At 45.9% G+C, this 25381-nt stretch overlaps 1 protein-coding gene across 3 annotated transcripts in view; it reads left to right on the top strand.

Annotated features, from left to right (window-relative positions):
- The window catches only part of A1CF (APOBEC1 complementation factor), a 129498-nt gene that overhangs the window by 50876 nt on the left and 53241 nt on the right, over positions 1-25381 (top strand). For all 3 annotated transcript variants that reach the window (XM_040434789.1, XM_040434791.1, XM_040434788.1), the window contains exon 6: positions 19860-20024. In XM_040434789.1, coding sequence (XP_040290723.1) covers positions 19860-20024 — 165 coding nt within the window. The remainder of the gene's footprint in view (positions 1-19859; positions 20025-25381) is intronic.

The raw sequence follows: 25381 nt of genomic DNA, 5'->3' as shown, positions 1-25381 counted from the left end.
ATGGTAATTGCTGCTAACTTTGCAACAGGGAGGAGACATCAGCTTCTCTCCTGGACGTTCCTTCTCCCAGGCTGTGAGCTCTGCACTGCGATTGGACAGCGCTACAGCCTGGGAGAAGGAACGCCCAGGGAGAAACAGGACAGACTCGTCCCTGGTGAACGGATAGTAGCAATTACCATAGAGAGCGGGAGAAGGTAATGGGGCCACTGCGGGCGAACGGAGCGGCACCCAGGAATAATAGTAAGTGCAGTGAGATCCCTGCGCTGCTCTACATGGCCAGATAGTTATCTTGCAATGTTCGGACCCATGAAAGGTCCCCTTCAAAGTCTCCACAGATCTGTTTGGTCACTTTCCTTTTCTTTTCAGTTTGTTTACACATACCTCTTACATCCAGTGACGTCTCCTTTGATGTAGATGTTCCTTCCTTCAGACCAGACCATCATTTTTCAGCCATTTTTCGTCTCTGCAGTTTGACAAAAAAATCTTAGTTTACTACTTTTCCATCATCATCCCATCTTCTGGACAAATTATCCTACCACCCCCAATACTGTGCCGCTGTGCTCCCCAATACTATACTGCAGGAACAGATAAACCCCCTGATAATAGTAGTACCATGCAGAGCCCCCCATATAAAATACCCCTTCTTTGTGGCCTCAGTAGAAGCCCCCATAGTGAGCCCCAATAATTTACCAGTAAGAAGTGCCCCCATAGATGTCCCCCAATAATGAGCCAGTAGGAAGTGCCCCCATAGATGCCCCCAATGATGAGCCAGTAGGAAGTGCCCCCATAGATGCCCCCAATAATGTGCCAGTAAGTGTTCCCATAGATGCCCCCAATAATGTGCCAGTAAGTGCCCCCATAGATGCCCCACAATAATGTGCCAGTAAGTGCCCCCATAGATGCCCCCCATTAATGTGCCAGTAAGTGCCCCATAGATGCCCCCCATTAATGTGCCAGTAAGTGCCCCCATAGATGCCCCTATTAATGTGCCGGTAAGTGCCCCCATAGATGCCCCCCAATGATGTGCCAGTAAGTGCCCCCATGCCCCCCAATAATGTGCCAGTAAGTGCCCCATAGATGCCCCCCAATAATGTGCCAGTAAGTGCCCTCATAGATGCTCCTCAATAATGTGCCAGTAAGTGCCGCCATAGATGCCTCCCAATCATGTGCCAGTTAGAAGTGCCTCTCCATGCCCCCCCCAATCATGTGCCACAAGTATTGCCCCGTATAAAAAAAATAAACACTTATACTTACCTCCATGTTAGCGATGCGATGCAGGCCTCTTCCGGACTGTGTCCCGCGCTGTACGGCTCAGGCGGTGAGATGACGTCATCGCGCCGCCTACGTCGGCCTTTGATTGGCTGCCAGCCTAGTGCCTGCAGCCTATCAGAGGAAGGGAAAGGGACACGCCTCTTTCTCCCCTGCCGCGGCACAGCCATCTGTATCGCTGTCCTAAGGACGGCGATACAGATGACTATGGGGTTGAGCGCTTCCACAATGGAAGCGCTCATCCCCCGATCCGCTCTCCGCCCTGACTTTAATTATATTCTCGAGGGGGGGTGGCAATTGAGCCGTTGCCTACCCCCTGCATCGCCAGTGTGACCAGCGCCCCCCTTTGACTTGCGCCCCGTGCGGTGGTACCCCTCACCCACCCATAGAAACGGCCCCGAACCTCACTAATTAATTTTATGCTCTGGCTGCATCCACTACTTCTCTGGAAATTTAGGAATGGTATATACTACCCCTTTTGCATTGCTTCATACCACATCACGTCTGGGATCCACGGATATCCAGATATGAACACCGTGACACGTGTATACAACATCTACAGATATTGTAGGCCACCCTGCACCACTCTGGCAATCCTACCCCTGTGTACCAACATTACCATCTATAAAGGGAGCCTTGAGATTCCGATGCTTAACCGCAGCTGGCGTCACATTTACCTGCACTATAAGAGGGACATATTTCGTAGAAACCTCCTAAGAGGAGAGGGATACCACAAACATCGCCCTGAGGGTGCGTTGCATTATTTGGCATCACGAACAGGATTCTGTGTGCTGCATACTGTTATACTAAAGAACAGGAGTCAAACAACAAAATTGTGTGCCTACCAACTTTATTTACTTGCTGGATTTACAAATCTGCTGGTGAAAGTGACTTTAATGATTTTCTTGCGGAGCGACCGGCGCTGTGCGCCAGCGACCAAAGAGTTAAATCGCCATTTTTACAGTCTATGGCGCAGCATCTTCTTCATGCCCAGAGGCACAAAAGTACAGGAATACCCTTCGCTGAAGCGCAAGAACCAAGCCCTGCCCACAGGAAACTACTTTGCATTATGGAGGGAGGAAGTGAGGACTCCACCCCTAAGGCCCCTCCTTCATCTCCAGCTTTAGTCCGCGAAAGGGATGACAACATGGCGCACCCTGAGCGGCCCCGATGTAGGATCGGACTGCCGAATCAACAGCCAGCCCCTGAAGGAGAGCCACGAGAAGGCCCTGCATCTTGAACTTGGCGGAGGCGGAGGCATCTTGAACTTCCACTCCACCACCCAGAAGGAGAAATGGAATACAAGGTGTCTTCCGCCATATGGACCCTCGGCCTGTGGTACACCCGCGCCTGATAAGAGAGGTGCATCTCATCAGGATCAGCGCCACCAGTCAGTTAGTTCCTTGGGGCTCCACTGGCAGTCTGACCCAATTGAGAGCCCCGGTACCTGAAGACCCGGTACCCAAAGGGCTGACAATGCATCAAAGTGAGGAAGATGGCCTGGTTCGTAATGCCCAAGTGCGACTGGAAGGAAGGATCTACACCTCCGGATGTATGAAGAAAACGTCAACCTCGTCCACGAAGCCCACAAGGAGCACTTGTCGCGCCAGTATTCTTATTGGCCGCAAACTTCAGCCCCAATTCGGGAGGATATTATAGCAAAACAAAACTGCAGCGCTGAAGAACAAGTGGTGCCGAACCCAGCAGGAGCACCTGGAGAAGGTCCAATGGATCAGGACCCATCTCTACAGGAGTCTGGTCACGGTCAAATCCCGACTCGCCCATTGGACCCTGAGAAGGAAGCAGCCTTGCCAGGGCAAAGGCCCCGTTCGCCAGTAGAACTGGACTATCTCTACAAAGGAAAATTGAACTGACTTTGGGAGCCACGGTGTGGACGGCAACTGAGAAGTGAAGGCCAGTTGGCCTTGTTTTAAGAGTTTTTAATTTCAGGTTGCCCTGTTTCGCCCTCATCCTCTGACCACATGCAGTTAGGACTCCCCCCAGCTACAAATACCTCCAAGTTGCACTCAACAGCGCCACCTACCTTTATTTCCTTTTTCCTCTTTTTTCAGGTTATTTGGGAGCCTGTTGCTAATGGTTCTCATGACCTGTGCTGCTACATTATTACCTATGTGGATTACAAGTGACTATGTGCCTTGTGGATTACAGCTAATGACATTGTTCCCTTGGATTACCATTGCTTCCCTTGGATTGAAAAAAAAACTTTTAATGCACTTAAAGTGACAGTGTAATGCATGCACTTTATCTTCAAGAACAGAAGAAAGATACTCTAAAGTGATTTATTTGCCTTAAATATATTTGCACTAAACGTTTCACATTTTCAGCAATGTTTAAGAAATGTGCCTATTCTATGCATTCTTTTACAGGTGCCGCAATATGTTATTTTATGCACTTATTGTACAACTTATGCCCCTTACCATCTTTAGCCATATGGTTAGCACCTTACTTTGTTGCTCACAATGGACTGCCTCTGAGTGCGTCTGGTACGTTCCAAGCATGTCCTATATCTATTATTGCTCAATAATGTTTGCCTCTGAGTACAATGTGAACTAATGGTTCTAAACCAAGTGCTATTGTGCTAAATTAAGCTAGTACATGTAGAACTAATGGTTATAGACTAAGTGGTTATGTTCCAAGCAAACTTAACACCATTAAGGGTGATCAGCTGCTATTATCTCTGGAGTTGTAGGAGAAAGTGTTCCTCCTCCTAAATTTCTGAATTATTGGAGTGCTTCCAAGTATGACTGGTTACTCCTCCTAGTTTGATATGTCCTAAGGTTGTAGGCCTCGCCTTATGGAATAGTATTTGCTACCTGTTTCTAATCATCAAGGTGACATAGTGTGAAGCATAATTAGACCTTGTTGCCAGAAGGAACCCGGATGATGTCACCCTTCTATCTGCAGGAGTGAAGTCACCCCTGCACTTTCTTTGGTATTAGTGGCCCGATACACAAAGTAAAGTCAGTAATGATTGCTTAGTTCACACCTGTTTGGTTCTCTGGTTATACCTGAGAGGGAAACTGTTGTAGGACAGCCTACTCATTCGGGCAGAGAGACCTGTTGGTAGCTGTTGCTAAACTTTATGTCATTTTTCTACAGCATGTTATTTAATATTGATATCCTTAGAGCATATATATATTTACCTCTACCCAGAGCACAAGTCGAGGGTGACTTGCCTCTTAAGTAAGGGGGAATGTAATGACCCGGAGTGCCATTACCACTTTTTTTGGCGCCTTGCTACCATTTCCTAAATGCTAATACATAATATCTAATGTATTATATGTCATCGCTTAATAACGTGCATATATATTCTTGAAATTGTTATGTTCAAGTGTAATAACCTGGTCTACCAGGAGATGGCGGCAGCAACATTGGCAGTATTAGCTTCCCTGGAGAGGAATCTTTTGGTTTCTTCCAGCCCTCTGTAGCTAGAGGGAGAAGTTTAGTTAGTTAGTGTCACGGTAATATTGGTGTTTGACCGTGACGCGGTTGCCGTGCAGACTGGTTGCCAGGGGCAACGTGTAGTTTGTGGTTTGCACGTGCTGCACCTGTACTTATGCACGGGTTCTAGTCGTGGTGGCAGCGGTAGGTAAGTGAGTTTTCCGGTGTTCTTACCTGCCGATCCAATTGCTGCATATGGTCTTTTCCCTTCAACCTGTTACTAGGCAGCTGGAGACTCCGGTTCGTCTGAGTCCCTGAGGAACCGGTTGTCTCCTATTCCTGACCCCTATGCCAGGGACCGTCAGGGTCAGCAGGATCCAGATTCCAGTGCATGAGCCCTCCCACCTTCAAGGTTTGCTCATGCGGTCAGGATTAGGGCGGCTAAAAATGTAGCTACAGTGACCCACGCCTGTATTTTGAATGCATTACGCGAATATTACATTGCTGATTTTTCGCGATCAAGAAAATAATAAAAATTTTGTGAATTTGCGAGTATATGACGAATATTCTACCAAATATTTGCTAAATATCGTGAATTCGAATATTGCCCCTCCCGCTCATCACTAGTCAAGATATGAGACATCCATTGATTCGCCGCTGTCAAGTCTAAAACTTACCTTCTCATAGAAACTGATAAAATTAGTTTGACATCACCGATCCCTCATGAAGTCATACTGATATGGTGTTATTTGCTTATTTTCATTGAGGTACTCCAAGATAGCATCTCTCAGAAAACCTTAAAAGAGTTTACTCACAACAGATGTTAAATTTACCGGCCTATAGTTTCCGGGCTCTGTTTTTGGACCATTTTTGAATATTGGCACCACATTTGCTATGCGCCTATCCTGTGGAACACTCCCTTACAGTATAGAGTCATTAAATATCATAAATAAGGGGCTGACTATGACATTACTAAATTCTCTTAGGATATGGGGGTGTATGCCATCTGGTTCCGGCAATTTGTCTATTTTCATCTTTTTAAAGGTACTTGTCTTCAACTTTATGTTGTCCATACTAACGGTAGCATAAAGTAGAGACAGGTGAGTTGATTTCAGTGGTCTGTCATTTAAAAGTTAAAAGTAAGTGGTTGCCGAGAACCAACATTACAGTCATTGCAGACTGGGCCTAGAAAAGAGTCACGGCCACCTGAGAAGAGTCATGGTTATTCATAAATTCCTGCTCTCCCTGCCCACCTACTGATGACTGACAGTCTTCTACCTAGTTTTCTCCCTAGGAGAGAACTGCCAATCATCAGCAGATGGGCGGGGAGTGCAGGAGATTATGAATACCCATGACTCTTCTCAAGTAGAGTTGACTCTTTTCAAGCCCTGTGCTACAATGATTATGATGCTGGTTCTTGGCAACCACTTACTTTTAGCTCATGAGTGACACACCACTGAAATCATCATTTCTGCCACTATTTTATGCTGCCCTCAGTGAGGTCAGCATAAATTTGATGACAGGTTCCCTTTAAGACGCAGCTTCACTTCTTCCTGGGTCAGACAGGGCACTTTTACTGTGGAATTTTACATTATGCATTTCATCTGACAGTTTATTTTCCTCAGTGAATACAGTGGAGAAAGAAATATTGAATAGCTTTTCTTTCTCCTCATCGCTCTCTGCAACTCCCCCCTCATCACTCTGTAAAGGGCCGACACCTTCAGATTTATACTTTTTACTATTTATAATTGAAGAACATTTTAGGGTTAGTTTTACTCTCTTTGGTAATGAATCTCTCTGTCTCTAGTTTGGCTGCTTTCTTTGTCTTTTACATGTTCATTTATTTTCCTTTTAGTTTTTCAATGCTTCCTCACTACCCTCCTGTTTTAGTGATTTAAATGCTTTCTTTGTCCTTTATTGCTTCCTTTACATTTCTATTTATCCACATTGTTTTTTGTCTTGTTCCTCCCTCTTTTAATCTCATAAGGTATGTACCACTCACAATTATAATACTTTAAAAAATATCCCATTTTGTAGCTGCATTATTTAGTTAGTGTGGCCTATGGCCTCTCTTAGCTTATCAAATTTAGCTTTTATGACGTTTGGTATTTTTGTTCCTCCCTGAAGAAACACTCTTTTGAATGACAATTGGAAGGTTATTATTTTATGGCCACTATTTCCCAGGTGATCCTCAACCTGCACATCTATTGTTCTGTCAGGTCTATTGGTTAATACTAAGTCCAGTATGGCCATCCCTCTAGTCAGGTCCTGAACCAGTTGGGAAAGGTAGTTGCCCCTGGTTGTTGCCAAGAACCTGTTTCCTTTATGAGATCTACAACTTTCAGTTTCCCAGTCTATATCTTGGTAGTTGAAGTCCCCCATAATAACAACCTCATGATTTTCCCTCTCGTCTATTTCGTTTTGTAGTAGATTTTCTGTGGACTCTGGTATATTAGGTAGTTTATAATAAACTCCTATTAGTATTTTATTATTGCTTTTTCCTCTATGTACTTTTATCCACAGTGACTCCACATGTTCATGTCTCTCACTTATATCTTCCCGGAGTGTGGGCTTTAGACAGGACTTTACAAAAAGGCAAAACCCTCCCCCTCTCCGGTTTTGATGTTTCTTTCTAAACATACTGTAATTCTGTACGTTAACTGTACCGGTCATAGCTATCATCCAGCCATGTCTCAGTTATTCCCACTATGTCATAGTTCTCTTCTTACATTACTAATTCCAGTTCACCAGTATTATTAGTTTTATTAGTCAGACCTCTGGCATTAGTATACATACAATTAAGATGTTTTTGTATATTTTTTACCATACACCTTTCCTTATGAACTGTTCTAGTCCCTCCTTCCATCCCTCCCCTAGTTTCATTACCTCGCCTCAGGTCTCTATCTGTAGTATCTTCCTCTCCTATAATGTAATTACCCCCCCCCCCCGCCCCCCCAGAGCCCAGTTTAATTACTCCTCCAACCATTGAGTTTTTTTTTATTAGAAGTATCTTAAGTGCCTCTCCATTATTACTAGGTCTCATATATTGTTTGGACATTTTTAGTTAATGTGTTATTAGCAATATTGGATTTGGTTGTTGCATATACACAATTAAGTCACATTAGGACCACTTCCTACTTTTGACGTTGGCAGTACATACCTTTGTGGGTATATAAGGTGTGCTAGAGGCTTTCTGCACACATATCCCTCATTGCTTTCATGGGTAAAAGTGGTGATCTATCAGAGTTGCAAAAAGAGAAGATTATTGGCTTTCGGGTCAAGGGTAGCAGTATTTCTGAAATTGAGCAGTTTGTGAATTGTTCACGTATTGCTATAGTGAAAGTGTATAGTGAGCGGGCAAATGACACCATCTGAAAAAGACGTGGAAACTGTGGAGAACCACGTGCCATTGACGTGAGAGGTGAATATTGGCTACGAAGGTGCCCGAGGATGGACCGACACACTACAGTGGTGCAGCTCACCGCCAAAATGAACCAGGAGGCTACCAGACACATATCTAAAACAACAGTTCAGCGAACCCTACTGCATACAGTGTTCTGAACAAGACAGATGGTCACTGTTACTGAAGTCGCATTGGCAGAATGGGTTACAATTTTCAAGGCAGTATTAGAATTGTACCTCCTTAGATTGGCAAGTTTTCTGCTTCATCAAATAGATGAAAGTTGGAGTGTCATGAGTGAAACATCAGAGAACAAACAGATTCCAACCACTTCTGGAAGAGCACAAGCTAGTGGTGGCAGCACTATCATCTGGGGGATGTTTCCTTGGCATTCTCTGGGCCCACTGATCAATGTGAAAGGAACTCTCAACTGATTTTTGGTATGAATATGTCCTTGCAGAATATGTACACACATATATGCATAGGATTTTGCGACATGTCTCCTGCCAGAGAGCTTAGGAGATCTTGGAAGAGCATGAACAAGTACTACTTCGGCCGCCTTATTCCCCGGACTTGAACACAATTGAGCATCTACGGGACCACCTCAATCCTGTTTGCTCTATGAATACTACCCATGCAACCTCCAGTAGCTTTGGGATGCACTGTAGTCAGCATGGTTCCAGATACCTGTGACCTTATTGAGTCACTCCCAGCCCGTCTAGCTGCTGTCTGTGCTGCATATGGTAGTTACTCTGGATATTAGCTGGTGGTCATAATCATGTGACTGTGTATTACGTCTACACACCTATATAACATTATAAAAGGCAGGTTTGATTGGTATTGTTGATTGATTTTAGTAGGGTTTGTCATTATTGGTTTAGTAAAGTTTTGTATATTTTTATTATTTGGACTATATCCATCTATTCTATCTCTTTATCTCTATCCATTCATGTTTACAGATCTCGAGTTAACTTGTTCTAATAACACATGGCAAACCCTTTACTTAGAGAAAGAAAAGCTACATTGAATTCTAGTATTATTGTAATTTTTACATGGTCATCTCAGATACATACCTCCCAACTTTTGAAAATCGCAACGAGGGACAATATATGCCATTATGCATTGAAACAGTTTTTTTCATACTAGGCCACGCCTGTAACTCCGCCCAAAGCATAATTACCTCCATCACAACTGCAGCAGCTGGGGATCGGTTAGGTGAGTGTAAGTTCCTTTAGTTTTTTACAGCATGTGGAGCCCCTGGAACAATTTTTAATTACGCTTCAATATCCATTTAAATAATAGCACATAAATCATCAGATTATAGATATTTCAAGGTAGAAATTGCACAAGATAATGAAGTTATGGTCTTATATACTGGTAGAAACCATACAGACACTTTAATAAGGAGGAATTTAGTAAATTTATTAATGCACATTTATGCATTATTCCCCAGGACAAAAAGAGGGACATTTAAGGATCAAAGAGGGACAGAGGGACTTGGGTCAAAAATAGAGACTGTCCCTCCAAAAGAGGGCCACTTGGGAGGTATACAGATATCCTGTTTATATATTAAATGGGTGATCTGCTTTGAGCAATCTCACTTAATTTATAGGTTTCCCTAACAATAAACTGTTCACAAAGAGTCTCCTCAATGATCACATGTAATCTGTGGGAGTTACCTATCAGCAAATGCTTAATTCTGCTGGACCACCATCACAGGGGAAACTAATGGTCTGTCCTAGTAGAATGTGCCATGATGGGCCCTGCAGAGTAAGAGATGCTCTTTAAAGCTGTTACAATGGTGGTTCATGGCCGCCGCTATCCTGTGCGCTCAGGTGCCAGTTTCCTGAATGTGTGTTTGTGTGTGTGTGTGTGTGTGTGGCTTGTATCCATTGTACCTCTGTCTTCAGCACTGCTAGGGTTAATCTTCTCTTTGTGAGCTGCTGCATGGGTGAGTCCAATTGCTATACATACCTGGTACCTTCAGCCCTTGCCTGTCCAGTTTATCTCTACATATTTTCTAGGTTTCTCTCTGTGGCTAGGTGGAGCCTGTATAAGAGCTATTATTGTGTTTCTGACTCCTGGTTCATGACTTGTTCCTATTCATTGTACTGTTTATGTGCCCCCTGTCCTGACCTTTGGATTGTTTCACAGATTCACATGAACCATGCCTGCCTTGACCTCAGCCTGCCCACAGCCAACCACACCGGGACTATTCCAAGAGGTAGCAGCCTGGTGGCTCCCCTGCAGTGAAGGCCAGATGCCTGTATAGGGGTAAAGGGTGAAAATCAGGGGACCACCTGGATAATACCTACCCTCAGGACTAGCCCAGTGCTTCCACAACCATTCCCCATAACAAAAGTCAATGTTGGTCTAACTGAGAAATGAAAGCCCTAAATGGGAACCCCCTGGTAATAATTTAGAAATCCTTAACATGTACCTGTACTTTTAAAAATAATTTTAATATGTCATAGTGCCATATCCAAGGTTTTAAAGGTGGGGGTCTGTCGAAACTCTATAATCCCCTCTTGAATCTGTCTTCCTCAGCACGGAGAGACTATGCTGTGGATGAATGCTTCTATCTCTTCATTTCAGTGATGGTGGGGGTTTCAGCACTCAAATGCCCACCAATTAAAACCTATGATATGTCACTATGACATATGAAAGTTTTTTTTCTATTGCAGGTACACTATTACTATTGTATTTAAAATTGGATTGTCTGAAGCAGAAACTTTTTTAAGATTTACTTTTCCAGTTTGGCTGCATACGCCAGGATTATTGAAAATTGTAAATTAAAGCCTTTTTTTATCTATTTATTTCACTTTTATATAACACTAGCTGAAGGACTCGGCTTCGCTCGGGTATATTTAATCTTTTTCATTTAATGTTTGTGTGTGTCGTTAAAAGATATCGACAGTATCCACTATAACAGTGACATCTACAGCACCCCGCCCCCAAAATAGTGACCTCCACAGCCCCCCACCCCTTAACACTGACCCCCCCACAGTGCTCCATTCCTTTAAAATTGGACCTCCACAGCAGCCCACCCCCTTAACTTTGACCTTTACAGCCTTCCCCTTTAACAGTGAGTTTCATAGCACACCACCCCCTTGTCAGTGACCTCCACAGGGGCCCGCCCCCTTAACAGTTGCCTTTACAGCAATCTGCCCCTTAACACTGACCTCCATAGCGGACCATCCTCTTAACTGTGACCTCCACAGCAGCCTGCCCCTAGGGTGGCCAGAGGTCCAGTTTTAGGCCGGACAGTCCGGCTTTCAGACTCCCTGTCCTCCGTATGGCCTGGACGGACACAAGGATGTCCTTTTCAACAGCCCACTCTCAGACAGCAGCACTGTGCTGTCTGAATGTGAGCTGCAGGAAGAAAGTCACCATCCCCATTTTTTCAATCTCTGTCGGCTGAGGAGTGGGAGGGTGTGTGGCCTAACTGGATCGGGGGCGTGTCCTTTTGAACAGCTCCCTCTAAGACAGCAGCACTGTGCTGTCTGATTGTGAGCTGCAGGGAGAAAGTCACTCTCCCTCCCACCTCTGCAGCTGACAGAAGTTGATTTTTACCTTCATTTTTTTCAATCCCCGTCGGCTGAGGAGTGGGAGGGGACGTGGCCTAACTGTATCAGGGGCATGGATTAACTGGACCTGGAGCAGGATTTTAAGTCTTTTGAGGGTGAACACATTGTGGCAGGGGGCGTGTCTTGGCTCCTTACTGCAAGAGTGACGCCCCTCTGGGCACCTTACTGGCTCATTTGCATACTAAATAAACTGGATTTTCAGAGGATAAAAACATCTATTGCGGGAACAAACGCACATCTGGAAATAAGGTACTAAGTGCTATTAGGCCATGGCTTTACTTCAATAGCGATTATCCTGGTGACAGATTTCCTTTAAAGCTCTTCTAAAGCAGTGAAGATAAATGGCTGGGCTGTTATGGAAACCTGGAGTAAAACTGTGTATATGGAGGCTAACGGCTTGCGAGCTCCTATTGGCTGATAAGGGTCATGTGACCAAGCTTCTATTGCCTAATGCATTCTTTTGGGAATATCTCAGAAACTGTACGTCCTAGAGAGCTGAGACCAGGTCTAAAACCTTCCCGGACACCTGGTGTACCTGTGTGCCAAATTTCGTGATTGTAAATACGACGGTGCGGATACCTTTAGCGGACATAAATACACACACATACACTCAGCTTTATACACTGCTCAAAAAAATAAAGGGAACACAAAAATAACACATCCTAGATCTGAATTAATTAAATATTCTTCTGAAATACTTTGTTCTTTACATAGTTGAATGTGCTGACAACAAAATCACACAAAAATAAAAAAATGGAAATCAAATTTTTCAACCCATGGAGGTCTGGATTTGGAGTCACACTCAAAATGAAAGTGGAAAAACACACTACAGGCTGATCCAACTTTGATGTAATGTCCTTAAAACAAGTCAAAATGAGGCTCAGTAGTGTGTGTGGCCTCCACGTGCCTGTATGACCTCCCTACAATGCCTGTGCATGCTCCTGATGAGGTGGCGGACGGTCTCCTGAGGGATCTCCTCCCAGACCTGGACTAAAGCATCTGCCAACTCCTGGACAGTCTGTGGTGCAACGTGATGTTGGTGGATAGAGCGAGACATGATGTCCCAGATGTGCTCAATTGGATTCAGGTCTGGGGAACGGGCGGGCCAGTCCATAGCATCAATGCCTTCGTCTTGCAGGAACTGCTGACACACTCCAGCCACATGAGGTCTAGCATTGTCTTGCATTAGGAGGAACCCAGAGCCAACCACACCAGCATATGGTCTCACAAGGGGTCTGAGGATCTCATCTCGGTACCTAATGGCAGTCAGGCTACCTCTGGCAAGCACATGGAGGGCTGTGCGGCCCTCCAAAGAAATGCCACCCCACACCATTACTGACCCAATGCCAAACCGGTGATGCTGGAGGATGTTGCAGGCAGCAGAACGTTCTCCACGGCGTCTCAAGACTCTGTCACATGTGCTCAGTGTGAACCTGCTTTCATCTGTGAAGAGCACAGGGCGCCAGTCGCGAATTTGCCAATCTTGGTGTTTTCTGGCAAATGCCAAACGTCCTGCACGGTGTTGGGCTGTAAGCACAACCCCCACCTGTGGACGTCGGGTCCTCATATCACCCTCATGGAGTCTGTTTCTGACCGTTTGAGCAGACACATGCACATTTGTGGCCTGCTGGAGGTCATTTTGCAGGGCTCTGGCAGTGCTCCTCCTGTTCCTCCTTGCACAAAGGCGGAGGTAGCGGTCCTGCTGCTATGTTGTTGCCCTCCTATGGCCTTATCCACGTCTCCTGATGTACTGGCCTGTCTCCTGGTAGCGCCTCCATGCTCTGGACACTACGCTGACAGACACAGCAAACCTTCTTGCCACAGCTCGCATTGATGTGCCATCCTGGATAAGCTGCACTACCTGAGCCACTTGTGTGGGTTGTAGACTCCGTCTCATGCTACCACTAGAGTGAAAGCACCGCCAGCATTCAAAAGTGACCAAAACATCAGCCAGGAAGCATAGGAACTGAGAAGTGGTGTTACGACCAGAGGATGTGGATCCTCTGTGTCAGCTGATAGAGGACTGGGAATTAGTCCAATATTGCTGACTGCTGACTCTCAGAGACAGGACCCTGGTGTCTGCACTGGTTACCTTGAATGCAGCTACCTGCAGTAGTGTGAACAGAGTCCAACAAAGGCAGAATAAAGGAACAGATGGTCTTTACTGGCAGACAATATTCAAAAAGTCACTTGACAGATACAGGCAACACAAAGTTCAGAGCAATATAGCATGCAGATATAAGCAGTCTCATAGGCAGCGCAGGGTCTGGATCCAGGCAGACTTACAGGAGGAGATGGGCAGATGAGTAGTCAGGCTGTGCAGATATAAGCAGTCTCGTTGTCAGGCAGTGCAGATATAAGCAGTCTCATAGGCAGTGCAGGATCTGGATCCAGGCAGACTTACAGGAGGAGATGGGCAGATGAGTAGTCAGGCTGTGCAGATATCTATAATCCAGGTGATCCAATAAACAGACAGCAGGCAGATGCGTGGTCAAACGAAGCAGAGGTCAGAATCCAGGAAATCCAATAAACAGACACAGATGAATGCTTCAGCGGGAGTCAAGAGGTACAACAACCACGCTTGGGCACTTCATGATGAGTGAAGCTGCCTTAAATACAAATAGTCCCGCCTCCGGGTGGGGATGGTAATCAGGAACCAGCTGCCTACTCCTATAAGAAAGGGAGAGGTGCGCGCGCGCATGCTATAGCACATCAGATGACACCTGGCAAAGAGGACGGATGCGGCGGTATGCTGGCGGGCACCTGCGTCTCCTATAAGGTAAGCCAGTACTGGGACCCATAGTGCTGCAATGTGTAGACAGCGGTCTGCCACCCTGCAGTGGAGATGCAGATCCCATACTGACAGTACCCCCCCTCTTACGCCCCCTCCTCCACACGGCTGACCTGGAGAGGAATTTCTTCAGCAACAGAGGGGCATGAATATTCTCTGCAGATTCCCATGACCTTTCTTCAGGCCCGTAGCCCCTCCAGTCCACCAAATAGAAGGTCTTACCTCTGACAATCCTCCTGTCTAGAATGTCCTTAACTTCAAACTCATCATCCATAGTGACAGGAGGAGGGTTCTGTGAAGTGCCTTTGCAAAACCTGTTAAAGACAGCTGGCTTAAGTAACGAAACATGAAATGAGTTGGGAATCCGCAAGGTAGCAGGTAGTTTGAGCTTGTAGGCAACAGGATTAATTTTCTTGATCACAGAAAAAGGTCCCAAGAATCGCGGAGCCAGTTTGTAGGAGGGAAGTCTGAGACGGATATTCTTAGAAGAAAGCCATACCTTGTCTCCAATGGCAAACTGAGGAGGAGGTCTGCGCCTCTTATCCGCAGACCTTTTCATCTGGTCCGCTGCTCTCCGAAGCGATACTTTAGTGTCAGACCAGACCTGAGACAGCTGCTCCACACAGGAATCTGCCGCAGGAACTCCAGAAGAAGGCCGCACGGGAAGAGGAACACTTGGATGTCGTCCATAGACCACAAAAAATGGAGATTTACCTGTGGCTTGGTTGACTCTATTGTTATGAGCAAATTCCGCCCAGGGAAGAAGCTTCACCCAGTCATCCTGATGGGCATTGGTGAAATGTCGCAGGAAACTGACCAATATTTGGTTCATGCGTTCCACCTGGCCGTTAGATTGTGGATGATAGGCAGAAGAAAAGTCCAAAGAGACATTCAGAGACTTACATAAAGATCTCCAAAACCGGGAGGTGAATTGTACTCCTCTATCCGAGACGATATGGAGGGGAAATCCATGAAGGCGGAAGATATGTAAAATGAATAGTTCAGCCAGACGAGGAGCAGATGGCAGACCTGGAAGCGGAATAAAGTGCGACATCTTAGAAAAACGGTCAACGACAACCCAAATGACTGTACAGCCCTCTGAGACAGGTAAATCAGTTATGAAGTCCATACCAATATGCTGCCAGGGGACCTCAGGCACCGGAAGAGGCAATAATAAACCTGCAGGTTTCAGTCTGGGAGACTTATTCTGAGCACACAAGGTACAGGAAGCCACAAAGTCTACAATATCCGCGGTTATGGATGGCCACCAGTAATGTCTGGAGATGAGATTCAAGGTCCCCCGTTGACCTGGATGGCCAGCAATCTTGGATGAATGCCCCCACCATAAAACCTTCCTTCGTTTAGATTCCGGAACAAAGATCTTACCTGGGGGAACCTTGGACAGGTTAACTGGAGCCACTGGGACTACTTTAGTTGGTTCAATGATGAACTGGGGTTCGTCTTCTGAATCTGTGGTTTCAAAGGACCTCGAGAGAGCGTCCGCTTTGATATTTTTGTCAGCGGACCGAAAATGCAATTGAAAATTAAATCGGGCAAAGAAGAGAGACCAACGGGCCTGACGAGGATTAAGTCGTTGAGCTGTCTGCAAATAGGTGAGGTTCTTATGATCGGTGTAAATTATGACCGGTAGGCTAGAACCTTCTAGAAGATATCTCCATTCCTCTAGAGCCAACTTAATTGCTAGGAGTTCCCTGTCCCCAATAGAATAGTTTTTTTCGGCAGTGGAAAATGACTTAGAAAAAAAAACACAAGGAGACATACGACCTGAGGCATTCTTCTGTGACAGGACCGCCCCGGCTCCCACGGAGGATGCGTCCACCTCCAAGAAGAACTGTTTGTTGGGTTCTGGGCGTCTAAGGACTGGAGCTGAAGAAAAGGCTTGCTTGAGGGAGGAAAATGCCGTCTCTGCTTCAGGGGACCATTGTTTGGGATTGGCACCCTTCTTGGTCAGACCGGAAATAGGAGCTGTCAGGGTAGAAAAATTACGGATGAATTGACGATAATAATTGGCAAAACCCAAGAACCTTTGTATTGCCTTCAGGCCGGAGGGACGGGGCCAGTCGAGCACTGCTGCCACCTTTCCAGGATCCATTTTGAGACCAAGATCTGAGATGATGTACCCCAGGAAGGGCAGGGACGACTTTTCAAAGACACACTTTTCCAATTTAGCGTACAGACGATTCTCTCGTAAGCGTTGTAAGACCACCTGCACATGCCTGCGATGAGTTCTGATGTCACTGGAAAAAATAAGAATATCATCCAAATAGACAACAACACAAGAATAGAGGAGATCTCGAAAAATGTCATTGACAAACTCCTGGAAGACAGCAGGGGCATTACTGAGCCCGAAGGGCATCACGAGGTATTCATAGTGGCCATCCCTGGTATTAAAAGCTGTCTTCCATTCGTCACCCTCACGGATCCGTATTAAATTATATGCCCCCCGCAAGTCCAGCTTAGAGAAGATCCGAGCCCCACGGAGTCTATCAAATAATTCTGAAATTAACGGTAAAGGGTATTTATTCTTGATGGTGATCTTATTCAGACCACGGTAGTCTATGCAGGGGCGAAGAGACCCATCTTTCTTTTTCACAAAAAAGAATCCTGCCCCTGCAGGTGAGGAAGACTTCCTGATGAAACCCCTCTCAAGGTTCTCCTTAATGTAATCTGCCGTTGCCTGCGATTCAGCAGGAGACAGAGGATAAACACGACCCCGAGGAGGAGAAGTCCCAGGTAGTAAATCAATTGGGCAGTCATAGGGGCGATGGGGAGGTAGTGTCTCAGCCTCTTTTTTATCGAACACATCCGCAAAGGAATGATAGACCACCGGCAAGGCCTCCAGGTTTTTAGGGAGGGATATAGAGACCCTTCGTTGAATAGAACATAAGCACTTGCCTTGGCACAGCTGACCCCATTGAAGAACCTCTCCAGAGCTCCACTCGATTACTGGATTGTGCATCCTAAGCCAGGGCAACCCCAGCAAAAGAGAATGGGACAGTTCAGGGAGCACATATAGAGAAATCTTTTCAACATGTAACCACCCTACCTGCAGTTCCAACGGCTCAGTGATGAACCGGACTGGATCCGTCAGTACTTGTCCACTGACGGCAGTCACCAGCAGGGGATTTTTAAGCAGGCGTACAGGAATGTGGTATTGACTCACCATAGCTTGGTGTATGAAGTTCCCCGCAGACCCGGAATCTAAGGAAGCAGATATGGAGACCTTGGTGCCCCCAAGAACCAGAGTCACAGGAATTTGAAGAGTGGAACAGTTTTCGCCTAGGGCCGCCTCTCCCAAAGACCCTAAGCATTGGAGTTTCCCGACTTCTGGGGACAGTTTCGGACACGGTGACCCGGACCACCACAGTAGAGGCAGAGTCCAGAAGACATGCGAAGACGACGTTCCTCATCCGAGAGCCGAGTGGAATTCACCTGCATGGGTTCAGGATCCGAAAAGGAGGTGCGTAATGGAGGTTGAGACGTATTAGACTTAAACAGTTGTTGTGGAAGTCTTTTTTCTCGACGGGCCTCCCGAGCTCGCTCCGAAAACCGTATGTCGATTTTAATAGCCAGAGAGATCAGAGCCTCAAGGGAGGTAGGCACATCACGACCTGCAAGTTCATCCTTAATACGTCCAGACAAACCTTCCCAAAAGGCCGCCACCAAAGCCTCCTCATTCCACGAAACTTCAGACGCTAAGGTGCGGAACTGAATCGCATATTGGCCCACCGACCAGCTTCCTTGACGGACGTGCAGCAGAGAGGAGGCCGCAGAAGAAGCTCGACCTGGCTCCTCAAACACCCTCTTAAAAGAGTCCATAAATAGTGCCACATTATTGGTGATAGGACCAGATCTCTCCCATATTGGATTCGCCCAGGCCAGAGCCTCACCCTCGAGATGAGAGATAATAAACGCCACTTTAGCGCGGTCTGATTGAAAGTGATGAGGAAGCAGTTCAAAGTGAATTGTACACTGGTTAAGAAACCCACGACAGACTTTCGGGTTGCCGCTGTAACGGGGCGGAGCAGATAATCGTGGTCCGGAAACGCTTGGCTGTGCTGCAGCCGCAACAGGGACAGCAGAAGCAGTAGGAGCCTGTGCAGACTGTGCTGTAGAAAGGGAGTCCAGGCGAGCAGCTACATGCTGCAAGTAATTAATCACTTGTTTCTGGGTGGTACGCTGTTGTTCAAGTTCATGTAGTACTTCAGACATTCCTGGTTTAGAGCCAGCGGGATCCATGGCCCAAGCGTACTGTTACGACCAGAGGATGTGGATCCTCTGTGTCAGCTGATAGAGGACTGGGAATTAGTCCAATATTGCTGACTGCTGACTCTCAGAGACAGGACCCTGGTGTCTGCACTGGTTACCTTGAATGCAGCTACCTGCAGTAGTGTGAACAGAGTCCAACAAAGGCAGAATAAAGGAACAGATGGTCTTTACTGGCAGACAATATTCAAAAAGTCACTTGACAGATACAGGCAACACAAAGTTCAGAGCAATATAGCATGCAGATATAAGCAGTCTCATAGGCAGCGCAGGGTCTGGATCCAGGCAGACTTACAGGAGGAGATGGGCAGATGAGTAGTCAGGCTGTGCAGATATAAGCAGTCTCGTTGTCAGGCAGTGCAGATATAAGCAGTCTCATAGGCAGTGCAGGATCTGGATCCAGGCAGACTTACAGGAGGAGATGGGCAGATGAGTAGTCAGGCTGTGCAGATATCTATAATCCAGGTGATCCAATAAACAGACAGCAGGCAGATGCGTGGTCAAACGAAGCAGAGGTCAGAATCCAGGAAATCCAATAAACAGACACAGATGAATGCTTCAGCGGGAGTCAAGAGGTACAACAACCACGCTTGGGCACTTCATGATGAGTGAAGCTGCCTTAAATACAAATAGTCCCGCCTCCGGGTGGGGATGGTAATCAGGAACCAGCTGCCTACTCCTATAAGAAAGGGAGAGGTGCGCGCGCGCATGCTATAGCACATCAGATGACACCTGGCAAAGAGGACGGATGCGGCGGTATGCTGGCGGGCACCTGCGTCTCCTATAAGGTAAGCCAGTACTGGGACCCATAGTCCTGCAATGTGTAGACAGCGGTCTGCCACCCTGCAGTGGAGATGCAGATCCCATACTGACAAGTGGTCTGCAGAACCACTCCTTTATTGGGGGTGTCTTGCTAATTGCCTATAATTTCCACCTGTTGTCTATCCCATTTGCACAACAGCATGTGAAATTGATTGTCACTCAGTGTTGCTTCCTAAGTGGACAGTTTGATTTCACAGAAGTGTGATTGACTTGGAGTTACATTGTGTTGTTTAAGTGTTCCCTTTATTTTTTTGAGCAGTGTATATTAATTGTACATACTTTTTATGCTATCATCTTCCAGGACGAATTCAGTTATGGGGTCATCCAATTGCAGTGGACTGGGCAGAGCCAGAAGTTGAAGTTGATGAAGATACAATGTCATCAGTTAAGATTTTATATGTCCGAAATCTTATGCTCACAACAACAGAAGAGGCAATAGAGAAAGAATTCAATAACATCAAACCAGGTAATGTACTTTCTGTTGGAAAAAAGTCCTATAATTGCCTGCACATAACCGTATCTATTAAAAGAGCAGACCAATGTTTATTAGTTCTATTAGCAAATCCAATCTCCACTATTAGCAAATCCAATCTCAATATCTTCAGATGTTCAAGGCTATGAGATATTCTGACTTGGGTGTATCTGGACATGGACTATAAGAGCTGGGTGGAGTGTTCACTATTTCTGTGTGAGATATACATATTTTGTAAAGCTCAAAAGTGAATTTCCGTGGTCTTAGGGTACTTTCACACTAGAGTTGTATGGATCCGGCAGGCAGTTCCGGCAACGGAACTGCCTGCTGGATCCTGCAAACCATATGCAAACGGAAATATGTATTTCATTTTTTTCAAAGATCAAAAGCAAAAATAGCTCCCCCTATGTCCCAGGGCATGTGCAGACTGGAAAACCGGAACCGGCAATCCTGCAATTTCCGGAACACTTGGTGCCGGATTCGGCATTAATATATCTCTAAGGGAATTAATGCCAGATCCGGCAAGTGCGGTATTGTTCCAGGATTTTGTCCGGTCAAATACCGTACAAGGGACGGAACGGAAGACATCCTGATGCATACGGAATGGATTGCTTTCCATTCAGAATGCATTAGGACAAAACTGATGCGTTTTTTTTCTGATATTGAGACCCTTTACCGGATTTCAATATCGGAAAAGAATAACACTAGTGTGATAGTAGCCTTAGTAGTAGTTGACTTCTATGCTTAATTTTGTTACAATATTGCTATTGAAGATTCCCATAAAAAGGGAACAAACTTGATTCTCTATTCTTAAAGGGGTTCTCCAGGATTTAACAACTGATGCCCTATCCGTAGGATAGATAGGTCATCAATATAAGATCATCAGGAGTCTGACACCCTGCGCCCCCACTGATCAACTGTTTGAAAGTATCTCTTGGCAGAAATATGTAATGTAACTACGCAGCTTCCTCCATTGTGTAGCGGGTAGAGCTGGTTACTGCAGCGCTCTCTCTCATTGAAGTGAATGGGAGCAGGGCTGCAGTACCCAAGTCCATCTACCACACAGTAGACTGAGCTGTGTAGTTCTGACTCCTATTTTGGGTGCCAGAGCTACTCCCGGGGTGTCAAACCCTGTTGATCTGATATTGATGATCTATCCTAGGGAAAAATCGGCAATTGTTAAATTCCAGAGAAGCCTTTAACAGCAGTAATTTTGCATTTGCATGACTACAACCAAATCCTGTTTCACATGGGAATATTTAAAGTGTACCTAAACTTTTGCATATACTTAATTGAAAACTATTGTAAATGTCATAAAATGAAATTCTAATATATTTTATTTTTTATTTTTTACATTTTCCATGTAAAACAGGTGCCTGAAGTTCAGATGTAGTAACTGACCCCCTTTATTTTTTTATTTTCCTTCTCTGAAGCACTGTAAAGAGATGGCTTTCTTGATGCAGAGCTTTAAGGAGTGAGCACATGTAGCTCCTCTCACCTTCCCAGCCAACACACTACACTGAACTAGGGCGGACCTAAGTCTATCACATCGCTTCCTAAAGGGTATTGTTAACCCTGACTGATCCATACAGAGCTATACTGGGTTATACAATATATCAGAACATCATACAACAGGAAACAAGAAGAACTATATTCTGGGGTACTGCACCTGTACCTGGCCTGCTCTGCTAAAGCCTGGCATAGAACAACCAATGTGCGATGGCAGGCTTTAGTGGTGCAGGCACAGGCAGGAGCAGCGATGTGCTATGCAAAACATCTGCCTGCGCTCGCTCTGCTAAACACCTTGCATACCACATTGGTCCAGACTTTTAGCAGAGCGAGCACTAGCAGGAGCTCTGCAACGTACAACGCTGCTCCTGCCAGACATTTACAATAGGTTTTAATAATGTACTGTATATACAAACGTTTAGGTGAAATTTAAAATGTAACTGTCATATTTTATTTTATTTGCAAGTTTATTAGAGCTAGGCATGTATACCTGAGTTAGGGCTCATGCACATGAACATATTTTCTTTTTGCTTAGTTTTTCTTTTTTGCAGACCGTATGCGGATCCATTCACTTCAATGGGTCTGCAAAAACAATGGAAGGTATTCCGTGTGCATTCCGTTTCCGTATTTCCGTGTTTCCGTTCTGAAAAAAAATAGTGCATGTCCTATTATTGTCCGCAAATCACGGTCCGAGGATCCATTCAAGTCAATGGGTCTGCAAAAAATACAAAACGCACACGGAACACATCCGTATGTCATCCGTATTTAATCCGTATTTTGCAGATCCATACTGTAGTAATGCTATGCCCAGGCCAAATTGCTCATGTGTTTGGTGATTAATAAATTACTGTTTCCGTTTCCAATCCGCCAAAAACAGATCACATACGGAAACCATACGGATATGTTTTGTGGAAAAACGGAACGGAAGAGGACTTAAATCAGAGAAAAAAAAACCTCAGATACGGAACAACGGATGCGTGAAAAACGGACCGCAAAACAACAATGGTCGTGTGCATGAGCCCTTAGTCTGTCAATGATTGTCAAAAGATCTGTAATTACCTTTTAATAACAGCTTTCATTAATGTCCTCTGTCCCTTTCCACTGCTCCCTTAAAAGACCATTGCTACAGTAGTGTAGGGCGAGCATGCTCGGTCGAACACCATTTTGACTCGAGCATCGCGATGCTCGGCACATCGCGGTGTTCGGCCGAACACCGCGTGTGCTCGAGCACGATGCTCGAGTCTCCTCCCCGCACATTTGTTGGCTGCTAGGCAGCCAATAAAAGTACGGGGAAGTAGTGCCACTCACTGTAATGCCATAGCCATGTTGGTTACTGGCATTACAGTGATTGGCTGGCCGAAACGCATCATCGGGGGCTATATAGCACCCGATGACACGTGATTCGGCTCAGTCTTAGTCAGGGCGAGCTGCAGCAGAAGGGACAGATAGTGTAGGGACATCCTAAATATCTGTGACATTCAGTGTCATTTATTCGCCACTGGTGACAGCGACATTACCTGCGCTACATCTCCTGTATAACCATGCGTTTTTGAGGGACCACGCGTTCACTATCCAGAAGGTTGCACCTCTTCAATCTCGAAGCATCCAAGATTTAAGACACAAGCAAGTAAATCAGGTCCCACTGACACCAAACTAAAGTCTCCTGTGGGATGTCAGAAAATATACATATAGTGAAGCACTGCAGATCATCAAAAATTCCTTGTGTGGTTGTACTCACAAGCGCAGCTTGACATATAGGCACATCATAAAGCTCCACGGCTCCCCTTTTTTCCAAATGTCTTCACCACCACTAAAATATAGGATGACTCCAATAGTGAAGCACCGCTAACAAGATCGCCGTAAAAAGGTTTTTTAATATACTCACAAACATGAGATAAAACAAGCAGTCAAGGCTGTCTTAACAACTCTGCCCGACCCGGGTTTCGCTCCTTGATTTGTCAGGGGCGTCCATTGCTTGTGTCTTAAATCTTGGATGCTTCGAGATTGAAGAGGTGCAACCCTCTGGATAGGGAACGCGCGGCCCCTCAAAAACGCATGGTCTGAACTGTGATCTGTACCCACTTCACATTTGGGAATCGCTCTGACATGCCATTGCCATACGTATTGGGACTCTTTTTTCTTCATCTCCTGTATAACGTTTGCGCATCATAAATATCAGTGACATTCAGTGTCATTTTTTCACCGCTGGTGACAGCAACATAACTTGCGCTACATCTCCTGCATAACGTTTGCACATCCTAAATATCCGTGACATTCAGTTAAATTTTTTTGCCGCTGGTGACAGCGACATTACCTCCGCTACATCTCCTGTGTAACGTTTGCGCATCCTAAATATCTGTGACTTTCAGTGTAATTTATTTGCATATACACTTATAAAACCTGAGCTTCTGTACGTGTGACATACTTGCAAGCATATATACCATTTAATATACTCAAGGCAAGCAGTAAGGGATGGGGAAGTGGCCGTGCTGCTGATGGTGCACGCAGAGGCCGTGTCCGTAGGCACGGTGAAACTGCGCCTGCTGCCAGAGCACAAGAAACACACTCATCCACAATACCTAGCTTCATGTCCCAGTTTGCAGGGCGGCGCAGAACACCACTCTTGAAGTCACACCAGTGCGACCAGGTGGTCAGTTAGATTGCAGCAGATAATGCTTCCAGTCGGTTAAGCACCACTCTGTCTTCCATAAACTCCAGTCTCAGTAGCCAAGAGTCTGGTCAACAGAATCCTCACTCTGATCCCCCTTCCTCCCACCATGGAGAGTCTTGGTAAACAAGTGATCCCACATTCGGATATTCCGAGGAGCTCTTTTCATCACTATTCCTTGATTTGGCCCTCTCACCAAGCCCTTTTGAAGAGAGACATGAGGAGATCTTGTGCACTAATTCCCAAACTCTTGAGCATCCACAGTCAGAAAAAGATGACGGTGGGGAACGGCAATTAGTGTTTCACGAGGTGGATGATGATGATGAGACACAGTTGCCAATAAGTCAACGGCAATTAGTGTCTCAAGAGGCTCATGATGAGGATCAGACACAGTTGTCAATAAGTGAGGTTCTTGTTAGGTCAACAAGTCAGGAGGATGAACAGAGTGATGAAGTGGAAGAGGAGGTGGTGGACGATGAAATCATTGACCCAACCTAGGAAGGTGGCAAGCCGAGCGAGGACAGCAGTACAAAGGGGAGGGATCTGCAGCACCGCAAGAGGCAGGAAGCGGCAGTGGGGTGGCAAAAGGGAGAAGGCGGGCCACACCAAACAGGCCCGCAACTGTTTCCCAGAGCACCCCCTTGAGGCAATCTTTCTTGCCATGGGGTAGGTGTTCCACAGTCTTGCGCTTTTTTGAGGAAAGTGCGCACGATAAAAGAATAGTCATTTGTAACCTGTGCCGTACCAAGAGGAGCAGGAGCGTGAACACTAGCAACCTCAACACCACCAGCATGATCCGCCACATGGCATTAAAGCACCCTAGTAGGTGGGCTGAACGCCTGGGTCCACAATCAGTGTCTGCGGGTCACACCACTGCCTCCTCTTCCCCTGTGTTGCGTGCTGGCCAATCCCCTGTACAAGACGCAGGCCCAGATGCCTCCCGCCCTGCACCTGGACCTTCGCAAGCACCATCATCTAGCAAATCCACATCTATGTCCCAGCACAGCGTACAGATGTCCATACCCCAGGCCTTTGAACGAAAGCGCAAATACCCAGCAACCCACCCACAGGCCATAGCACTAAATGCGCACCTTTCCAAATTGCTGGCCCTGGAAATGATGCCATTTAGGCTTGTGGACACTGAGGCTTTCCGCAGCCTGATGGCGGCGGCCAT

The sequence above is a fragment of the Bufo bufo genome, chromosome 6 (assembly GCF_905171765.1).
Source record: "Bufo bufo chromosome 6, aBufBuf1.1, whole genome shotgun sequence".
In the NCBI taxonomy this organism is placed as follows: domain Eukaryota; kingdom Metazoa; phylum Chordata; class Amphibia; order Anura; family Bufonidae; genus Bufo; species Bufo bufo.
Note: the sequence above shows the minus strand (reverse complement) of the source record. Positions and strands in the feature narration are given on the sequence as shown.